The following is a 22,001-nucleotide window of genomic DNA, read 5'->3' on the forward strand; positions in this document are numbered from 1 at the left end:
GACTTGCGTATTTATTACACCTTTATTTAATCATTGTCATTGTTTCAGTGGAAATTGTATTTATTTGTGAGACTGGAAGTTCCATGAAAACAGCAGAGTGCAATGCCCCATGCTTCCACCTTATTTCCTGTGCTCTGGCTATGGCATGGGGGCAGTGGATGGTTGCTCAGGAAATATTTAAACTGCGTTATTTTTTATTCGTTTATTGTGGTCTCTTGTGGATTATTGGGGAACAATGAGTGATGGGTTATGAAGCTAAACTCTAGTGCATGGAAATCATGCAGGGACAGGGTTGCCGGGGCATGAAGAGCACTGATTTGAGATTTTTTGTTTATTTTTGTGTGTATGGGTCTTTCGCCTGCCTATGTCTGTGCACTTCATACCGGCATGCAGTACCCTTGGAGGCCAGATGAGGGCGTGCGATCCCCTAGGACTAGAGTTAGAGGTAGTTGGGAGCTGCCCTGTGGGTGCTGAGGATCCAACCCAGGTCTTCTGGAAGAGCGGCCAGTGCTGAGTTGTTGCTCCAGCAAAGGCCACTGATTTGAAGAAGAAATGATGAAAACTACCATGTGGGCTAAAAGAAGGCAGATTCATCCCAGACGCCTCACCTTTTCCTTGGTCCCCGCCCTTGCCACACCCCAGGTTCTCTGAGCACTCCTCTTTTCTTAGGATACCATTCTTTCCTTATCTGTTTAATACGATGTATCAAGTGGGTAGTGACCTTGGACCTGGATGCACTGTCCAATCTGTGATGACATTCCTCGCTAAGAAAGGTAACTCGACTCAGGTAGCCACTCCATTCTCTTTAAGGAGAAGTGTCCAGGCAGCGTACGCTGGGTATCTGGGAAAGGCCTTCTCAAAGGCAAGAACTGGTATTCTCTTGCCTCATGCTGTGGCTGCACTCTGCAGCTGATGTCAGTTCAAGAAGTGTCTGGCCCTAACCTTGCTCTAAATGTCGGGTGAAAAGTGTGTGCAGAAGTGGGATGTCTCTTCTTCCATGCCGGAAAGGCTAGTGCAGATCCCCTGACCTTGTGGGATCCCCTGGGGTGCTTTTCTCCCGTGTCTTGCCGTGAGTTGTCCGCAATTGACAAGAGGGGTGATAGTTGGGCTAAAAGCAAAGTGAAAGTATTAAAATGTAGAAGAAGGTAGGGAGATAACCAAGACTTTCTAAAAGGAGAGAGATGCTGGAGTCTGGTTATCTGTACCAAGTGATGGGGAGTTAAAGAGGACTCACGCGCGCGTGTATATTCCTAACACAAACAAAAGGTTAGTTTTAAAAATGTAGATATAAGTCATCATATCAAATAAGTTGCCCTTGCCATGGACTCAAGAAAAGTGCTCATTATGCACTTTGGATCTGGGCCTGGACATGTCAGCCTGGCTTATGTTCCAGCCTGATGCCACCCACATGAGCTAGGGGTAGGGCAGCAAAGATCATGTGACCAAAGATAGTGATGAAACACCCTGTAGGTCCCACAGGTGGTTAGATGGCAGAGAAAGGACAGGTACCACTGTGACTAATGAACGCTCTGCATGTCCAGAGCTCTCCTGATGAATGCAGGGGGCTTCAATGGCGGGCGAAAAATTAGTTTGTAATAGGACCATTCTCAAGGCATTCAGATAGTCAGGTGAGACTCAAGTTGGGGTGGGGGACATGCGAGGTGACAGGGATCCTATAACAAATGGAAAAGGTGCTGGAAATCAGCCGACAGGCAGGACTCATTGGCACGAAGGTCTGGGCCCTGGGAGACAGCTGGGGAGATGATGTAGGCCAGGAATATTGATGTAATCATCTGAATCAGTGTCTCCCACATTGACAGCAGGCTGGTGGCACAAAGTCATGTATTCACAGCTTGTCTTCAGAGGTGGGGTGTGAGGCCAGGGGGCCTCAAGTACCTGGGAACAACCAAAGGAATGTCATTAGCTCTGGCTGGGTAATTTTAACACCTGTTTAGGTGGATTTCCATTGCAGGAAATGGAAGAACATGGACATGGTTGCCAAGTTCCAGATGACAATGATGCAAAATTAGCTGAACTTCCTTAAGTGGGCCAGCCCTGGAGTTTTTCAGGGTGCAGTCTCACACCCCCAAATAACTGGAAACTACCTCATTCTAATGCGGGAAGGATGCTTTGCATGGGTTCAGACTGCAATGGTAGGGCTGAGCACAAGTGTGATGGAGGTCCACCTGCAGAAGTCTCCCCTTGGGGATAAAGGGATATGACTTGTAGGGAAAGTATGCATCTTTTCCATCAACTCTTCAGAGGTAGGGTGAGTCATTTCTTACACCTCTGTAAGGACATGGGGAGGCCATGGCATGGCACCAGAATGCATTCCAGAAAAGGGCTGGGTAGCTGAGGAAGGAAGATTGCGGGTCACGTGGGCACTAGGGTGCTTCTCTTTGTCAGACAGAAGCGGCAGGTCTCCCCCTTCATGGCAGCTAGTTCTCAGAAGACAAGGCTATGGCAAGACTCCAACACAGTACAAGTACTGTGTTAGCCACAGAAGGATGCCATGGCAGACACTGTGATCCGTCATCTGAAGTTCTAAGAACTAGGAGCACTGTCCTTTGAATGCAGGAAGCGTCTGTTAGAAAGAACGTCTACATTGTATATTTTACCAAAAAAGAGACATAGCAGAAGCTTGCTTCAAAACCACATCTCCCACTGAATGTTGACTTATTTGGTTTAGACAGTAACAATATTCACAATGGGCCTGGAGAGATGATGGCTCAGAGGTTTAGAGCACTGGTTGTTCTTCCAAAGGACCAGGGTTCAATTCCCAGCACCCACAAGGTAGCTCACAGCTGTCTGTAATCCAATTCTAGGGAATCTGACACTCTCCTACAGACAGAAGCAGGCAAACCACCAATGCACTAAAAATAAATTTAAAAAATATTCACTATGAAGACTGAAATAAGTCATTGAGCGCATGTACCCTGTAAATTTGTTCTGTTGGGATTTTTTTTCACCCTAATTGAGAGAAGGAGGGTCTCACGGAGGGAGGCAGGGTTAGATCTGAGCAAGAGGCAGCCAAGAGGAGGGTCTGTATGATCATAGGGCAGATCCACAGGAAAAGACTAACTTTCGGGAAGGACAGACAGGCTCTGCTGGGCCATTCATTCCCAAGCCTTGAGGACTGTTTTGGGGGGTTATTTGGGTGAGAGAACACATTCAAGACGCTGGAGGTGACTACAGGGCTTCTTCCCTTTTTAGCCAGACACATCATCATTTAATCAATATATTGCCAACCAGACATGACTCTCATAACCTCCCTTGAAGGCAGATGCGCTTGCAAGACAGCTAATGAGAGAGACAAGTGGAAGTGGGGTATGAAAATTCAGGGTCATGGTCATAAAGAAGCCATTTTCCCTGTGAGTAGAAATAAGAACTTGGTCTGGTGGCTGAATACTGGCCATGGACATGGAAGTTTGTTGGGGTTGTTAGAGCAAAATGTCACATGGATGACGGCATGGATTAAGTCACTTCTTCCTATCTCTCTGGTTTGAACCTTGACTTCAGAGGAAAAGCGGCCTTCATGTCCTGAGCTCTGCATTTTTGGGTCTGTTATATTTAATCAATTAAACACCAATCACACACACACACACACACACACACACACACACACACACACTTGGAACCCTTATTAATATTTTTCTGACTACAAAATCCAGTGTTTTGGACGTTGAGAATAAAGAATATTTCCTTAATTTAGAGAATGAAAGGATATAGCTGTAATGTTGAACGTCTGCATCTATGCCCAGTCACTTTGGATAAAGCCTAATGAACACGTTACTACGACTTCCTCTCATTTTAAGAGTTGTCTTGAATGTTCTCCCTCACGCTGAGGTAAAACTGTCCTGGTAGCTTCCACCTTCTCTAGCCTTCTAGAAACTTACGCGTCTCTTTCACATCATGGTCACTACAGGGATGCACACCTTTATTTTGAATTTTATTTTATTTTTTATCATTCTCTACTAGACTAAAGCCAGGGCATTCATTTATCCCCAAAGAAATGCTTGGCCAGTAGGTAAAAGTAACCACAGTTCTTGCGGAGTCACCCTCCAGAGGGCTTCAACCTAGGAACGGGATATAACCACTTGGGGGACCCTGGACCAGAGGAGCGGGCTGGGGCGGGCAGAGCGTACCTGGGCTGGAGATGCTGAGCCTGGGGCACTGAGGAGCGGAGCCTCTGCTGAGCCTACAGGGCAGAAACAAGCGGTGAGGGGCCGGGCCTCTGCAGGCCTGGCCGCCACCTGTCCCCTGCACCCCGCTGGAGCCCATCTGCATGCTCCACTCGTGAGTGCGCTCACCTACTCGGTCAGGCATCGGTGCACGCCGCGGGCAGGCGCTGTAGACGTTGTTCTGTGAGCGCGGCCTCTGCGGGGCACTCTGGCGCTGTGTCCGGACCGGGCGAGACGACCCCTGGCCTCGAATCCTCATCGCCACCCGGCCCATGCGCCTGGAGAAGGCTTCAGGAAGTCACGGGGAAGAGAGAAGGACATGGCATCAGACGCTGCGTCTCCTTTCCCCCCAATTGAGGGCTGCACACTTCTCTGAGGCCTGGCAACGTTTGGTCTGAGCATAGACGCCCAGGGTGCAGAGCATAGCCCTCCCAGGCTCCATCTCCCTTCCACATTCCCTGGAAGTTCAAGCTAGATCTGAATGCTCTGGGCTCTTTGGATATCTCAGCTCTCCCAACCCAAGCCTAGATCCTCAAGCTGCTCACCTTTCCTCCTCTGAATGGCTCTTTTTACCATCAGCCCCAAAAGAACCAGCAAGAGAAAGGCCAGGAAGGTCGGAATCAGGATGTGAAATTCCAGGATGGGGATGTGAAGCCCTCGGTCTTCTCTCCCATGCTGTGGGCTGTGGTGGAGTGTTCTTGGCCAGAACAGAAAGGGAGAGGGAGACAGAAAAGGTAAATGAGGAAAGGGAATTTAAAGAATTATCCCTGTGTGGCCACTTTTTTTTTGGGGGGGAGAGATGACTCAGAGTTGACCTTTTGTGAACAGAATTTCCTCCATCACCCCCCCACCCCCAAAGAGATTTGTTTATGGGGCCAGGAGTCTTGGATTCAAATTCAAGTTCTGCATTTTACTGGTTATGTGGTCTTGAGCGAGTCTTAATTTCCCTGAGCTGTATTTCCTTATGAATGGGAACCATAAAACTTGCCACACAACTGTTGGAGCTGTGAAACAAAGGAGGCATAAAGAATTGAAGTTGCCTGGTCTATAGCAGTTTCTAAATCGGCTCCTGTTCCGCAGTTCGAAACCCTTCCCCAGGCCGACTTGCATTAATCAGACATGGACATTGCATGTCTTTTATCTTTTAAACATCTTAAAGACACTGCATGGTGCCCGGCACATAGTTGGCATTAAAAAAATGTTTATTACATGGGTTTCTGAAATAGGAATCAAGAGTCCTGTTTTCATGGAAACCACTCAGATTTCATTGCCCCAGTTCCCTCGCTTATAGGATCCAAACGATTCTGGAAGTCTTTTTTCCTCACTCACAAGTTTATATTCGCTCAGGCTCTAACATGCTTGTGTGCTTTCCTCAGCATTTGCTGTTATGCTGCCCCCTCGTGGTTCATTTAGGTACGATATTTACGACAATGCTAAGCAACAGAAACATTTGTCCCTTAGGGAATCTAAATTGTGTTAGCATCCTTAAAAAGGAAAAGGAAAAAGATGAGCGTAATTTTAACACTTACTGATTAGCAATTAATTTTAATCACGTTAAATTAATTAGAAGGTCTTCTCATTTAGTTATTCATTACAACAGACCTGAATGAATCTGTGTGGGTTGAAAGACCCAAGTCTTTCTATCGGGTCAGAAATGGCCCCTGGCAAGTGTATTCTTTGTTGAGGAGACGAATGCATTTATATAGCACACTCAGAAACAGAGGTTTCTCTGTAGACTCTTGGAGACAAAGCTGAGAAGGGGCAGGCTGACTTCACGGCTCTTAGCTCACAGGCCCTAAACACAGAGACCCTTACCTTTGCCGGTGGAGTCTGGTGTGGTGGCTGTAGCTGGCCCCTAGGGACCCGAGTGCTTGCTGAGCTGAGGTCTTTGAGGCTGTGGTAGCTGGCAGGAGGGCTGGGGACTTGGCAGCTGTCACGGAAGATGTTCTGGAAACTCTGGGATGGTGGGTGACTGGAATGGTGCTGGAGGGCTGGTGAGCTGGAGAGGTCTCAGTCTTTGGGGCTGGTGTGGTAACTTCAAGAGAGAGAAGGAAAAGGTTACATTAGTGATACTTGGTGTTCTCCAGTCTCCAGAGGAGCGGGGCTCCTCTTCCTCTCTCAATCATTTATTCCTGTCCCGACACCTTTTATTACCATATTACCTTTGTTCTTGCAGTCCTCATGCCCCGATATGCCTTTATAGCATGCCATCTACAAAGACAATTTTCATGCATGCTTCCTTCAAATTTTCTCAGCTTCCTTTCAATTGAGCTCAGCTCAGCAAGCACTGGGGTCCCTAGGGGCCAGCCACAGCCACCACACCAGACTCCACAGCAAAGGTAAGACTCTGCATCTAGGGCCTGTGTGCTAAGAGCCCTGAAGTCAGCCTGCTCCCTTCTCAGCCTTTTTCCCAGCAAGCCTTTCCTGACTTCACAGACAGAAGAATTTACCATGTACTGAGCATGGGGAGGGTGGAGGGTGGGGGTGTGTGTGTCTTGCTTTTCTGTACTCATCTATTCTCCCCCATTCCATCCCTGTCAATCACACTCATGGATCTATGATCTGCCCAGTTACACTGTTTCTCTTGGCCCCAGCAGGGTCTCCTAATGTAACAATGTTCAATTAGTGTGTGTCTAACTTATCTGATGTATGTTAAGATACAAAGGAAAGGTTAGCATGGCAGTCATCTTTTCATTGCCAATGGAGTTGTTAAAACCACTAGTGACCAGCAGGTGGAAGATACCCCCACGGGTAGCAGGAAACATAATGATCTCCAGCTGGGAACCGGCTGCCTGGTTCCAGTCATTCAAAAAGGAGTTGGCGTTTGTAAATTGGTCACTTGGTTACTTGTGGTGCCACCTGGTGGCGATATGGGACTCCTCCAACTAGAGCCTGGCGTCCAAGTGGTAGGATGAAGCCCTCCCTTAGGGCAAGGACAAAGCAAGGAAACCCATGTCTGCTTTGCCAGCCACCCTTGGAGCTGAAAAAAAAAATCTCTCCCTCTTCTGCTGATTTTGATTTGGTGGACTGACCTTCGAGTATGAATTCAGAAGACCTGGCATGTTCAGCCTCATGGAGCCAGCTGGGAATCTGCTCATGCAGAAACCTGTGAAACCATGGTGGAGCCTCAGGTGTCGGTTCGTCTTCCCAGAATGGCTCATACTCTGTTGGAGGCAAGAGGGATATACTGGTGATCATGAAGAGACAGGACTGGGGGATCAGGTAGAAGCTGACTCAGCCAAGGCCATGAGGGGATGAGTATGGTCCCCCAAGACAAGCAGAAAGGGAACTAGGCATCCCCCCCTCCACACTTTCCCACCAGCACATCCTGTATTCCCTATAAGACTATCAGGCTATTGGGATTATAAACTGCTGAACCAGTCAGTCGTGTGTTAGGAAGTCACCGAAAAGAGGAAAGGTCAGGGGTAAGAAGAAATGAAGGTCCCGACCATATAGTAACACATTTTGGACTAGATAATGGCTCGATCATTGAGTCTTTCTCCTTTTCATTCACCCGAGACTTCTCATGACACAGGACAGTCAGGGTACTTCTGGTTTTCTCTGCCTCAAAGCCTCTCCTCAGGCTAATGTCTATCTCTTTGCTCATGCCCCAGGGAATGATGGGCAACACAATATCCATCTTATTCCTTTTTCATCCCCTGAGGAAGAAGGTTCTAGGCTGGGTTGTTAGTCTTAGGCTCTGTTCATCTGCATTATTATTGGGCTACCTAACACGGTAGCAGCACGGGGCAGTTACAAATAGAAGATTGCCTCTGTTTTCCCAACTGGGAATGTTTTCTAAGCACCTACCACTGTGGACATTCAGGGTGATTTTCTGGGTCTTGCCCCGGTCCGTGTGTATACCCACACCACAGGCATAGACTCCATTGTCACTTTCGGTCAGATGTGTCATCTCCACTAGGAAGAGCTTCTTATTCAAGCATGGCGTTAGGGTGACGCGACTTTCATACTCTTTCTTGACAAAGCTGTTGGATACCACAGTGGCACATATTCCAGGGTCAGTCATCTGCCGGCACAGATACATCCTCACGTGTATTTGAGGGAGTGGGCACGTGATGGTAATGGATCCGCCCCACTCTACATCCATCTTTAGTTCTGGGAGGACCTTCAGGGTCCCAGACACTGCAAAGAGAAGAAATTAATGCAGAAGAAGCTCCATACTCAGATGCATGTATCTTGACTTCAGCCATATCCTCAACCTCAAGCATCTCTCCAAACCTAGTGCTGATCCCACCCTCACACTCACCCCTAGACCTAGCCACATCCCTGGCATGAGCTCAGGCTCCTCCTTACGATGATTTCTGCCTGTTGACTCATGCTCAGTCTCTTCAAGGTCCTATTCTCATTCAGGCTTAGTGTGTGCCCACCCCGTGTCCTCAGGCTCAGCCTCATAATTAAACCTGAGACTTTAAGAAGGTAGACACAACAACAGTGCTTACTCCAAAGAGAAATAGTGTGCCTGGAATGACCCCCAATGACACACAACCCCCAAGTGAATTCAATATGGGTGAGAAAGGTGACGCATTCTTGCAGCACATTTCCATTCCAAGTCCTTTTTTTCCTCAAATCCTCTCATCTACCCAGTCCTTCTTTCAATTCTATTAAACCATTCAACCAGTACACATTGGAGGCCTTTCATATGATAAATCATGTGGTAAATTATCCCAACAGACAGCTACTGCAGCACAATGGAATAGAGTCCACGAGGCAGACAGCTCAGAGCCCCCTGAAAAGAGCAAACAGGAGTACCTGATTCAGGCTACCAAGGGCATGGTGTCCTAGGAGGAGGGCTTTTGAGAGAGGTGATGTCCATGCTGTACCCTGAACCAATGGTCATGAAGAGCAACTGAAAAGGTGATCTTAGTCACTAGTGTAGAGACCTCACTGGAGGGAAAGCAGGCATGTATGAGTGTGAGTGCACATGTGTGGGGATGAGCACACATATGTCTGGAGGGAGTAGATCAGGGAGGGGTAGAAGTTGTGTGCCCACTCCCTCAAATACATGTGAGGATGTATCTGTGGCCACAACGAGCAGGAGGAGAAAAGGATAGTGTAATTTGACCTCTACAGAAGAGGGCAAAGCTGAAGATGGCAATGTGAGTGAATCCCAGTGAATCCCAGCAAGGGCCTCCATATACGGAGAAGAGGGTTGTCTTAGTTACTTCTCTATTTCTGTTACAAAACACCAGGACCAAGGCAAATTATAAAAGAGAGCGTTTAATTTGGGGCTCATGCTTTCAGAGGGTTAGAGCCCAGGATCACAGTGGTGGCAGGGGTGGGGCATGGCAGCAGGTAGGCAGGAATGGTGTTGGAACAATGAGAGAGAGAGAAAGAGAGAGAGAGAGAGAGAGAGAGAGAGAGAGAGAGAGAGAGAGAACAAGCTGGAATGGTGTGGGGTTTTGAAATTTCAAAGCCCACTCCCAGTGGCACACCTCTTCAACAAGGCCACACCCCCTAATCCTTCCCAAACAGTTCCACCAAGTGTGGACCCAGCATTCAAATATATGAACCTACAGGGACCATTCTTATTTAAATCATTGGAAGGACTGATAGGGCAAAGTGTGCATGTTCAGGTGATTCTGGAGGGCTAAAGCAGAGGTGAAAAGGATCTTTCAGATGACAAGAACAAGCTGTATCAAGATGGGGATGTGAGAAAGAACATGGCAGAGAAATCTGCCAGCTTACTGATGTTTATCTACAGAGTGTGCATTCTGAATAGCTCCAATGATTTAGTCAGATGAGCATTTAAAAGAAAACCTAGAATATCCATGGGTTTGAGGCTTCTAGATTAGGATATTTCTGGTACAGGGGAGCATTGAGGGATAGGAAGGTGGGAAAAAATGGGGGTTAGGAGAGGGTGAAGGACTAAAATATCCACAGGAAATGTTGAGATGGAAAAGTGAAGATATTTTTTGTTTGTTTGTTTTGTTTTTAAGACAGGGTTTCTCAGCCGGGCGGTGGTGGTGCACGCCTGTAATCCCAGCACTCAGGAGGCAGAGGCAGGCGGATCTTTGTGAGTTTGAGGCCAGCCTGGTCTACCAAGCGAGATCCAGGAAAGGCGCAAAGCTACACAGAGAAACCCTGTCTCGAAAAACAAACAAACAAACAAACAAAAAAAGACAGGGTTTCTCTGTGTAGCTTTGGAGCCTGTCCTAGATCTTGCTCTATAGACCAGGCTGATGCCTATGAGTAGTCTTGTCCTTGGGTGTGGCCATTCTCTCTCTCTAGGCTAGTGTAGGGCCAGCTTTTTATTTTTATTTATTTTTTTTCCTTTTTTAAAATTTATTATATTTGTGTTTTAATTTTACATATCAGCCATGGGTTCCCCTGTCCTCCCCCCTCCCGCCCCTGCCCCCACCTTTCCCCCAGCCCCTCCCCTCCATTCCCATCTCCTCCAGGGCCAAGACTCCCTTGGGGATTCATTTAAACCTGGTGGATTCAGTACAGGCAGGTCCAGTCCCTTCCTTCCAGGCTGAGCAAAGTGTCCCTGTATAAGCCCCAGGTTTCAAACAGCCAGCTCATGAATTAAGGACAGGTCCGGGTCCCACAGCCTGGATGCCTCCCAAACAGTTCAAGCTATTCAATTGTCTCACTTATCCAGAGAGCCTGATCCAGCTGGGGGCTCCACAGCATTTGGTTCATAATTCATGTGCTTCCATTCATTTGGCTATTTGTCCCTGTGCTTTTCCAATCTTGGTCTCAACAATTCACACCCTTACAGTCCCTCCTCTTTCTCGAACGTTGTAGTTTGAAAAGTCATTGTCAGTGTAGAGTTGGTGAAAACACATGTCTGTGATGTGCGTGATGCCCTATTACCTTTTCCTAGTGCAAAATATGGTGAAATAAGGGAAGGCTGTGAGGGCCAAGGCCACTCTAGAAATTGTCTAGGTGGGAGTGGAATTCAACCTAATCAGGAGCAGAATGCTTGGAAGGAAGGAAACAACTGCTTGAGATTAGCATGTTTATCAAAAGGGCTATAGGTTATGAATGTGTGTTTGTGGGGCAGGCATTCTCTTTACCTGGACCTGTAGCTCCCCCATTTACCAGCAATCGTGGGTATCCGTTGTCTCTGCCTCCCCAGCTCTGGGCTCACGGGTGTGTGTCACTGACCCTGGCTTTTTATGTGGTTGGCTCTGAACTCAGGTTCTTGCACTTTTGTGGAAAGCATTTTACCTACCTCCCCAGCCCCTGACTGTAAAATTCTCGACAATTAGTTCTGCAGCAGAAAACGGTCTTATTTCCTTTCACAGGGCACTCCCTCAGCTCCAACCCGAGTCCACCCTTCTCTTGTTTCAGAACATCTGTCTGCAATGATCCCCGTTTCTGCGGCATCACTGGCTTCATATTCTCGTCAGCACTGCAATAGCTCACACACAAGCCCTGATGTCGGCATGTTTAAAACCCCTCGGAGGGTGTTTGCCTCTTCTCCACTCTCTTCTGTTTTCTCTCCCAAGTGTCTCATCAAATTCCTATCTGCTCCTTCAACTTCTCTTTGATCGAATTCAATCAAATTTTTGTCTCTAAAAGTCCACCCAAACTGCTCTCATCCAAGTCGACACAACTGTTGTTGCTGTCTCTGTCGACCACTTGTTCATCCCCCTCTTACTGGCCCCCTTGCAGTATTTGATCCGCCTGAGTCCTCCCTTCTGGGACCATTGTCTGTGCTCCCTGTGATGTACGTACAGTACTGCCGTAGCTATTCCTGGGACGGCCCCTCTCTCACTTGTCCATCTACATCTACCCCTCCATTGGGCTGGCACACAGCTCGGTATCCGACCTACTCTTCCTGTGTCTTCCCTCTCTTTCCACTAGCTCATCTCCTCTAGGGCCTTTTAAATACAGCGGCTGATAGATTGGGTTTTAACTAAACATACGTTTGTTTCTCGTCTTGCCGTTACCTCTGAGCTCCCACCTGGCTCTGGCCCCTGGACTACATTGGATATTTAAGATAATATCAACAACAGCCAGGGGAGAATTCTTCTTAAATCTGCTCACTCACAAAAGAGTTTTCTATCTTGGGAAATAACGCTACTACCCAAGTGCTGAAGGCCAAACTCATCCTCATGCTGAATCAAGAAAAAATTGCTGGAGGTCCAGGGAGATGGCTCAACAATCCAAGTTCTGTCCTTGGAATCCATGTAAAGTCCCAGACACGTATCTGTAAACTCCTTACTCCTATGGTAAGATAGGAGTTGGAGAAAGGAGAATTATCTGGAAATTCATAGGCCAGCTACCTTAAAGTCTGTAGCATAGCAGAGACACAAGATGGGTAGGAAGAAGGTATGAAGTGATCCCCCAAAATTATCCTCTGATCCCCATGTATGTGCTGTGGCATGCACACAATAAAAATTTTTTAAAGGAATAAACTTGAATAGTCTCTCTCTCTTGAGTACATGTGTCACACACACGTGCTGAGTCATAATATGCATATGTATTCTTATTAGTGGACTAGGGACAAAGGTTTGAAGCCCACATCCTATGATACTGTCTTGGTTTATGAGGGACCTTCCCATAGGGCTCAATGTCTATAGTTGTACTGAGCTCTAGGGGCAGGCCTACCCCAATATTCACAGGCCCGAGTGCAGTATTAACAAATAAAGGTCAAACTATCATGCATCTAGTTATTCAAAGTTATTACCAAGGGCTAGGGATGTGGCTTGGTTGCTACAGTGCTAGCCTAGCATACACAGAACCCTGCACTTGAGTCCCAGGCCTATGTAACCAGGCATGGTGGCCCATGCCTGTAATTCTAGCTCTTGAGATCCTCTGCAAGAATGTCAGGAATTCAAGGTCATCTTCATCTACAGAGCTCATTAGAGGTCAGCCTGGGATACAGGAGACCCTGTCTTTAAAAAAACAAAACAAAACAAAACAAAACAAAACAAAAAACCAAGATTAACAATAGACTATTGATTGAAGTATTTTGTATGTTCTAATCATGTTAAATCTAAATATTCCTGCTCTGTTGCTTATGGCATAAGTGACCTCCCTTTGGGCGGGCTCCACTTGGTACCTCAGCTTTCCTCAGTGATGTGATTTCCCCACATTTCTGGCACCTCCCATATCCTGGGGTCTCCATTGCTTCACCTTTACAACTTCATGCAGTGACATCTTGAAGTCTTTGTACAGACAATCCAACCCTGCACACTTTGCCTAGCCTCAGCGGCTGTTTGGAACCTTGGTGCTATCCTTCATGACTCCTTCACCCTTATATGTTCCACATCTACAAAGGCAGCTGTGTGTGGACAGGCCAAGTTCTGCTATACACTTAAGATGCAGTATGGCCCCTTGGACCACAACTAGAACAGGATCTGTATGTCTTTGAGGACAAACCTGAGAAAATACTTCCCAAGGTGGTGGTATTCTAGCATCATGCCCTGAAGAGTCTCCATACTTAAGCTCTCTTTTTTCAAATGAAAATTTGTCAAATGAGTTTGCATCACTACGTTCTAGTTTGAGAGGTAGAATATTGTGCTCAAGGCATCTTTCCTATTGTCCCATTGCAAAGTCCGAGGTTTCCCCTTGTGCTAAATAGTTTTGTGTCTGAATTAAGAAAATCCTTCCACATGATTGGGTTTCAGGCAAGCCTATGGGGACATTTTCTTAATTAGTGATTGATGGGGGAGGGCTCAGCCCTTTGTGGGTGGGACTATCCCTGGGCTGATGGTCCTGGATTCCATAAGAAAGCAGACAAAGCAAGTCATGAAGAACTTGCCAGCACCCCTCCATGGCCTCTGCATCAGCTCTTGCCTCCAGATTCCTGCCCTAATGAACTCATGTCCTGATTTCCTTCAGTGGTGAACAATGATATGGAAGTGTAAGCCAAAGAAACCCTTTCCTCTCCAACTTGCTTTTGGTCATGGTATTTCATTGCAGCAATAGTAACCCTAACTAAGACACTCCCTAATTGTACTAATCCCTTAAAGAATCATAGTTCTTTGTCTGAATCCATTTTGTCTGATCTATTTGAATCTTTCAAGCTCTTTTCTTTGCCAGGCAGAACATTTTCCACATATTTCTGTTCTTTCTCGCTATGACTCTGGGTAAACGCAGTGAGCCGTAACTGTGCCGTGGCATGAATGTTATGCCACATTTACAATTCTTCTGTCAAACAACTTAGTTCAAGTGAACTCTGAAGCATTCAGCTTACAGAGGCACAAACAGAACACAGCCGGATTCTTTGCCAGGTTATAACACAAATGACTCCAAGCTCTGATAGAGTCGTTCTCCCGTGAGCACAGTCTTCACTGTGGTCCCCCCCCCCTTTTTTTTTTGGTTATGCTGGCCTTATGTGCTCTTACTAGTATGGCCCAATTAACTTCCAATTATAGCATTCTAGATCTTTTCTACATCATCCATGTTTCAAAATGCCTCCTGAAAACTAATTCTGAAGGCCTATAAAGCACAAGGACAGATTTCTCACAGCAGGAACCCCACTTCCTGATATAAATTTCCTATATTAGTTACTTTTTCTCATTGCAACAGAACACCAGACAAGAAGAAACTTCAGTGAGAAAAGGCCTATTTGGGTTCACAATTTGAGGGTCTAGACCAGTGGTTCTCAGCCTGTGGGTCACCACCCCTTTGGGGGTAGAATGACCCTTTCACAGGGGTCACCTAAGGGCACCAGAAAACACAGATATTTACAGTATGGTTCACATCAGTAGCAAAATTACAGTTATGAAGTAGCAACGAAAATAACTTTATGGTTGAGGGATCGGCACAACGTGAGGAACAGGACTAAAGGCTCGCAGCATTAGGAAGGTTGAGAACTGGTCTAGACTATCATGATATGCATACTGTGGTAGCAGAAGCCTGAAGCTGCTTGATTTTATCTCAGGGTAGGATGGTGGTGGTGGGGATCAACAAGGAAGGTGAATTCCAGTGCTCGGCAGGCTTCCTCTCTTCCCTGTTTTGATTCTGTGTGTAATCTCAGCCCATAGTACAATCCATAGTCGGGTGGGTCTTCTTCCTCAGGTGATGTTCTCTGGAAACATCTCACAGTCATACCCAGAGGGGACTAACACCTCAGCATTTCCTAATCCAATCAAATCTTGAATGAAGCTTAACCATCGCAAAGGAGATATTATTGACAAACCAAGGAAGATAAGCACACTGAGCCAAAATACAGTGTGAGTGTTAGTGGATTCAGAAAGTGCTCAAGAATAAGTGGGTTTGAGAAGAACCAGTGAATGGGAAATGAGGAGGAATGATGTCCCCATAGCAGGAACAGCCTGAGAGAGGGCATGGTAGCTGGGACCTGTAGCATTTGTTCAAAGAAGAGCCTTTTTGGCTGGAAGAAGATACAGCGAAGTGCGGAACGTTTGGAATAGAAGAGAGGAGAGGATATTTAAGTTAGTAGATAGTGGGAGCCGTCGAATGACATTACAACGTTAGAGACAGGACAGATGGAATAGCTGGTTTGTACGGTGACCAGTGAAGTATCCCAGGCAAGGCATTAGGCACACTGAGTTCCAGATCTTGGTGATCATTCAAGTGGAGTGCCAGATAGGGAGTCGTAAACCGAGATATGAAGTTTAGGGGCTAGGTTAGGGAGTCTTCATTTGAACTTGAGAGTTGCCAGTTCAAGAGTGAAAAAGAAAGATCTAAAGAAAGAGAAAATAGAAATAAGGACAAACCTTGGAGACACTCACTTTAGGATCGCATACATATAAGGGAATAGTTAGGATACGTGACACCTCCAACCTTTAAGGCTCCAAGGGCTGCCCTGGATGGAGGTCTGGAAGAATTCTGCATGAATCGGGAGGGGTCAGCACTTCAGGGGTCCCCATCCTCCTGCTCCTCCCAGGCTACAACTCAATCTGTGCAGAAACAGTAGAGCTGGAGGTGGCTGCCGATTGATGGCCTCTGCCTACCTCAAACCTGCTGATTAGCCTGGAGTGTTTCCCCATAGCACTCACCTGGCAGGAAGTAAAGTAACCAAAGCCAAAGGCACATGGTTCCTTCGAGGCCAGATCCTATCCAAGAGCCCCTGGAGTGCGGCAGAGACACAGCAATCACCTGGGAGCCTTCTACAGTTGGGCGCTTGAAAGAGATTCTGGCCCTCTTGAGGGGTAAGGGCTTAAAAATGAGGAAATGATAATCTGTCTTGTTTGCTAACTAGTCTTTGTCTAAAAAAGAAAATAGCAGCAAACCACAGCGGAAATCAAGTGTTGAGAAAACATGTGTTACATAAAGATGGGTGGCTAGGGTTCAAAGAGCCTTTAAGAAACTCAGGACTCACAGAAGCTACCAGGTTTTGGCACCTTCTCAGAGGGGCTCAGGATTTCTATGCATTGATTGGCTTCCGAGTTAAAGGCACTTATTGTCTCTGTGTCTTCAGGACAACACAACCTCCTCACCAAGTCTCCCCAACAACAAAGGCTTTGTGGACCAAAGCTTGGCTGCTTGAAGTCTTGATGAGTTGTCAGTTAATTCCTCCGACGAATACTTTCGAACACCTACTATTTGTGGTGATATTAACCATGGATTTTCAGCAATGCACGATTTTTCTCTGAACTTCATCTAGAGGGTAAATGAAGGCGAGACACACAGCCTCTGTGCACCCCACCATGCAGAATATCATTTCCGGGGTGTCAGCCCGGTGCCCCAGCGATGTTTCGGCCCTCGTCCTCCCACAGTGGTCTCCAAAAAGGGGCGTCCCTGTCACAGAGGCACAAGCTGTTGTCCGTGAGCAGTAGGGCAGTGCTAAGAGTCAGGCATGACAAGTCACATAGCAACTCCGCCTGGAGTCTCAGCAGCCTGGGAAAGCCATTCTTCAGGACGCTCGGTGACAAGCCAAGGCCCACTGATAGAGAGAAGAGAGAAGCCAAGGCCCAGAGAGCTCATGAACAGCATTGGTGTCAAGACAGAGTGTCTGAGGTTTGTCCAGGCTGGACACTTTTTAGCCTTGGGCAAGCTTCCCTGAGCCTGTGTTCTCACTGATAACTTGGGGACAGACACTGGCTTGCCTGGTGCCCAGCAGAAATCACTGATGTGGCCAGAACCATAAAAGTCCTTCACCCTGAGATGTGCAAAAGCTGTAACTTATCAGAGGATTCCCAGGTTTGGCTCCCAGGTCCCCCTGTCTAGGTTTTCCAGCCCCTTGTGCCCACCTTATTTCAGGCTCCTTGGTGGCTGGCTGACTGCACACCACTCCCCACTCACGCCCACACACGAGATTTGTCACATGCTCTCCAAAACACAACTGGACAATTTCCTCAGCCCCGGAGGTTGAATGAGGGTGAGTTCAGAGCAGGTGCAGAGGAAGAGGAAAGAGGAAACGTGTGGGTGTGAGCAGCCTGCCCTGCCCTGCCCATCTCCCTCCAGGTCTCTACCAGCTCAGAGCAACCGGCATGTGATGTCCTCCAGCTAACAAATAGGCCAAGAGGTCTGAGGGCAGCCTTGGGTTTCTGGTTAGAGTGGCTAACCGTGGCCAGTTTCAGCCAGGATTCAGTGTTTACACTTCCTACTTACAGAGCTCTTTCCCGTGGCCTCCATCTGCCAGACAGCTAGTGGGACTCTCCATTGGCTGGGATTGTCTTAGAGACCTGGGGTGGGGGCGGGTGGTGAGAGGAAGCTAAGGAGAGAGGGAAGAAAGGAAGGAGAATATGAGTGAATATACAAAGGATGATGGTGGGTGTGAGAGTGTGGGTGTCAGCATATGGTGAATGTATGAGAGCAGTGTCCTGTGCCGATGTGCAGCAAGCCATGTAAATGGGTGTTGTGTGTTGTGTAAGCCTGTGATAGGTGTTCTGTGATACACGACAGTGGTATGTGACGAGTGAGTATATGATGTGGCTGTGAGTGTGTATCACGTATATTTGGTGTGTAATGTCTGCATATCTATGAAGTTCTGGAATTTGCCGTGTGGCCGAGCCCGCCAGTCAGGGCTAAAGACATGCGGATGAGAGAACACTTAACATGTGCAGCCTACACAGATTCTTTTTACAAATTCATATGAGGGGGGAAAGCAAGAATCAGTGTGTGTTGGAGGGGTGGAGGGGTAGCCATCTGCAAACCTTTCCATCTACCGTGGTGACCTGCCTGCGTGATAGACTGGGGCGATAGTGGCATGAACGATGTGAGAGTGACCAACCAGTATCTGATTGGAATTGAGGCCCATTTCGTGAGAGGGAACCTGTACCTGACGCTGCTCTGGTGGCCGAGGACCTGAGACTAAATTGGACATGGACCTAGGGGAGAAACAAGTACTATTGTTCTACTAAAGAATATTGTATTAAATGACTCCTAACAACATTCTGCTCTACATGCAGATCTTGCTCAGCCTTCATCAGAGAAGTCTCTTCTTGCTGTTAACGTAAACTAACACAGAGACCCACAACTGTACAAAGTACAGAGAGTGAGAGGCTTTAGAGCACTCAGTCTCCACCAAAGCCCTCTCCCTAGGGTTCAGGGACCTACACAGAAGGTGGAAAGATTGCAAGAGCCAGAGGTGATGGATGACTCCCAGGAAACAGTATCTTCTGGATACAACAGGCTGACTCACATGAACTCCCAGAGACTGTGGCAGCATGCATGGGGCTTGCGTAGGACCAAGCCATATAAAATAAAAATAAATAAATCTTAAAAAAAAAGAATTATAAGTCTCAGTTATGTGAGGTAGGAATGATTAGAGAGATCAAAAGTCTTAGACCTGAGTCTGGCCAAATGGTGGTCCTCCTCCTCCTCCTTTCCACGGTGACATACAAGTCAACCCAACCAATCAATAGTAGCCATTGGCTGAAGCTATGGCTCAGTAGTAGAGTGATTCCCTTGAATGCACAAAGTCATGGGGTTCAATCTCCAACACCACAAAGATGCCACCAATCCACTCTCACTGTTAGATGGGAATGTTACATATATGTGTTAAATGCAGTTCATCTATAGTGTACTTTAGCTATGAAATTTCTCTGTTAATTTTTAGTTTGGAAGATATAGCTAAAGATGAGAACAGAGTATTGGAGTGCTCTCTAATAGTATATCAGGCCCATCAGACTTTTCATGTCCTTTAGTGTTTGTTTTATGAAATTACAAGCCCTAACAAACATCTGTATATGTCTTTATGTTTTATATTTTCTCATGGGTTATTCACTTTATTAACATATAGTGCAGTGATTCTCCACCTTTCTAATGCTTCATCCCTTTAATACAGAGTTCCTCATGTTGTGGTGACCCCTCCAACCATAAAATGATTTTGTTGCTACTTCATAACTAATTTTGCTACTGTTATGAACCATAATGTAAATATCTGATATGTAGGATATCAGATATATGTGACTCTCAAATGGGCTGCAACTCACAGATTGAGAACCACTGATACAGTGATACAGTGTCTTTCTTGATCTCTTCCCTGGACAAGTTTTGGGTTGAGGCCAACTTCAGTAGCTATCACAACAGCCGAGGAAGCTTGTTTATAGCTTGTTTACAGCTGCCATTTGCTTCATGGGTTGACTCTGATATTTTGATCTCACCGTGAGTATGTTTCTTGGAGACAACAGATAGCTGCATTTTGCTTTTTAATACATTCAGATTGCCTGAATCTTTAAATGGGGCACTGAGGCCATTTGTGTCAAAGGTTGTTTTTTGAGAGATGCTTGTTAGTGCCTGTGACTAGCTGTTGTTCTGGTTGGTTGGACTATTGTTTTTGTCTCATGTTAATGTTAGAGGATTCTTGGCTTACCGTGTTGGGTATGATATGTTTCCTAGCTCTCCTTTGTTAATCTAACCAGTTCATAAAAGTCATCCTTTCCTTTTTTTTTTTTGTGAATAAGATTTTCTTTCAGTGTGCTATTTTTAAAATATTTTCTTTTCTGAGGATCTAAAAAGTTATCATTGTGTATATGTGTGTGAGGGTATACACCTTATGTATGGCCTGGAGAGGGTGTCCGATAGGCAGTTGTAAGCTGCTAGCTATGTGTGATGAGTAATGAGCTTAGATCCTTTGGAAGAGCAGGACACACTCAACAGCTGGGCCATCTCCTTAAGTATTTTCTACAGTGCTGGCATAGTGGTCATGAACTACTTTAGTTTGCAAATGTCCTTATTTCTTCCTCAATTTCAAGAGAAATTTGCTGGACATAACCATCTTGATTGGCAGGTGTGCACTTTCAGCTTGCCATATCTCCATGGCTTTTTAGCTTTTAGTGTTGCTGATGATAGACTTAATGTTATTTGGTTGTGTTTGCCTCTGTAGGTGGGTTAGCATTTCACCTTACATTTTAATACAGTTTCTTTGTTTTGAAGGGTTAACATGTTGACTATGATATGTTCTTCCTATTCATGGCTCTACATGCCTTTTGTGTTTGTATGTCCATTTATTTCTATAGGTTTGAGAAATTTCCTACTGTAATTTCATTGAAGAAACTACTTATGCCTCTAGATTTCACCTCAACTTTTTCTTCTTTCAGGATTCTTGGGTCTAGTCTCTTGAGCATGTCCTGGGTTTTGGTCATGCTGACCAACTTTTCTTTTGTATATCTGAATAGATTATTGTCTTTAATTTGTGCATCCCTTGAGAGTCTTTTTTTCTTTCCTTTGTAGCATGGTTTTGTTTGCTGATACCTCCCACTGTGTGTTTTCATTTGATTGATCGCCTCTCTGAATCCCAGCATTTCTGTTTGACTCATCGGAATCTGGAGCTGGAGTTTCCCTGTTTTCCTAAGTTTGTTATCCACGTTGTTCACCTGTTCATCTATTTCCCTAACTTTCTGTTCTAGGTCCTCATTGATCCCCTCACTTCATCCATCTGCTTGTTTGAGTCTTCTGTGTAGCTATTAATTCTTGACAAAGTCAGACTCTGACACCTGGATTCCAGCATGTCACCGTCACAGCCTGTGGTTCCTGGTTTGGGGGACTGTGGCCTTGTGGCTGTTTTCTTCTACTTGCTGTTCCTTGGCTGTGTTTCCCACTTCTGTCAGGATGACTGTGGTCCTGGTTCTTATTTCTTCACATTTCCAACTCTTTTTTTCTTTGATTTTTTTTTTGCAAGTCCCTTGGGCAAGCTGCTTTTGCTCGTGTTTATGTTTCCTGAACTCTTTAGAAGGGATGCTGGCTACGGCAACAAATGCTAAGACTGGGCAGAAGTCCTGTAGTAGTGGACACTTGGTCCTTCGCTTGTGTTCTCAGAAGGGTTCAGAGACAGTGACGCTAGGAAAAATATACTTAATAGGTTTTTAGAGCTGAGCAAATTAATAATTAAGAAATAAAAAGGAGGGGGAAATAAATAATTAAGAAGTAAAAGGAATGGGAAAGGAAAAAATACAGTTAAGTTTAAAAAAGAGGGTAGCATGGGTTAGAGTGATAAGAAATACTGGAGACAATGTTCTGGAATAGGTGCGGAAAAGAAGAGAAGAAAGGACAGCCATAAAAGCCTGTTTAGAGGAGACAGAAGCTAACCCAGAAAACTAAGCAACTGAAGTACCGAAGCAAATATTAAAAGTGAAAATGAAAATGCACCAGCATAGACTAGTCCTTATTTCCTGCTGGTTGGGATGGACATGGTTTTCCCTGTCCCCTTGGTCATCTTTTATTGCGGTCTGTGCAGGTAGGATAAGGGCTTTAAGCAAAGCAAACCTGTTTGTCTTCCCTACTGAAAGGGGGCTGTCGGGGAATATCCTTTCTTCAGCCCCTTGCCCACTAGCTGTAGCTTCATCTCTGGTGTGCATGTGGGGCTTTCTGTGAGGGGGTGTGCAAGGCACACCCACACTTGTATTCATCATTGCTGCTGGGTGCTCTCTTTCCCTCTGCATTCTGCCTGTTCTTATTCCTCTTCTCTGATAGCTCTTGTCTACGAATTCT

The 22,001-nt window shown here is 46.1% G+C and overlaps 1 protein-coding gene across 1 annotated transcript; it reads right to left on the reverse strand.

Annotated features, from left to right (window-relative positions):
• Window positions 1-798: 798 nt before the first annotated feature.
• Fcmr (Fc fragment of IgM receptor) lies at window positions 799-16,185 on the reverse strand. The gene is made up of 8 exons (XM_036202798.1): window positions 16,124-16,185; window positions 7,992-8,324; window positions 7,214-7,345; window positions 5,997-6,216; window positions 4,727-4,878; window positions 4,311-4,469; window positions 4,146-4,198; window positions 799-1,896 (listed from the first exon to the last, which is right to left on the reverse strand). Exons 1-8 carry the CDS (start codon window positions 16,158-16,160, stop codon window positions 1,720-1,722), a joined length of 1,263 nt encoding a protein of 420 aa, XP_036058691.1. The 5' UTR covers window positions 16,161-16,185; the 3' UTR covers window positions 799-1,719.
• Between the last annotated feature and the right edge of the window lie 5,816 nt (window positions 16,186-22,001).

This window comes from Onychomys torridus, chromosome 11 (assembly GCF_903995425.1).
Source record: "Onychomys torridus chromosome 11, mOncTor1.1, whole genome shotgun sequence".
Lineage (NCBI taxonomy): Eukaryota > Metazoa > Chordata > Mammalia > Rodentia > Cricetidae > Onychomys > Onychomys torridus.

Coding starts and splice junctions, on each gene's coding strand:
- Fcmr (XM_036202798.1), bottom strand. CDS start 16,160: ATGTGCCTTTGGCTTTGGTTACTTTACTTCCTGCCAG. Junction 6,217..7,213: donor TTCTGAATTCATACTCGAAG/GTCAGTCCACCA, acceptor TCTCTCTTGAAG/TTACCACACCAGCCCCAAAG. Junction 4,199..4,310: donor ACCGATGCCTGACCGAGTAG/GTGAGCGCACTC, acceptor TCTGCCCTGTAG/GCTCAGCAGAGGCTCCGCTC.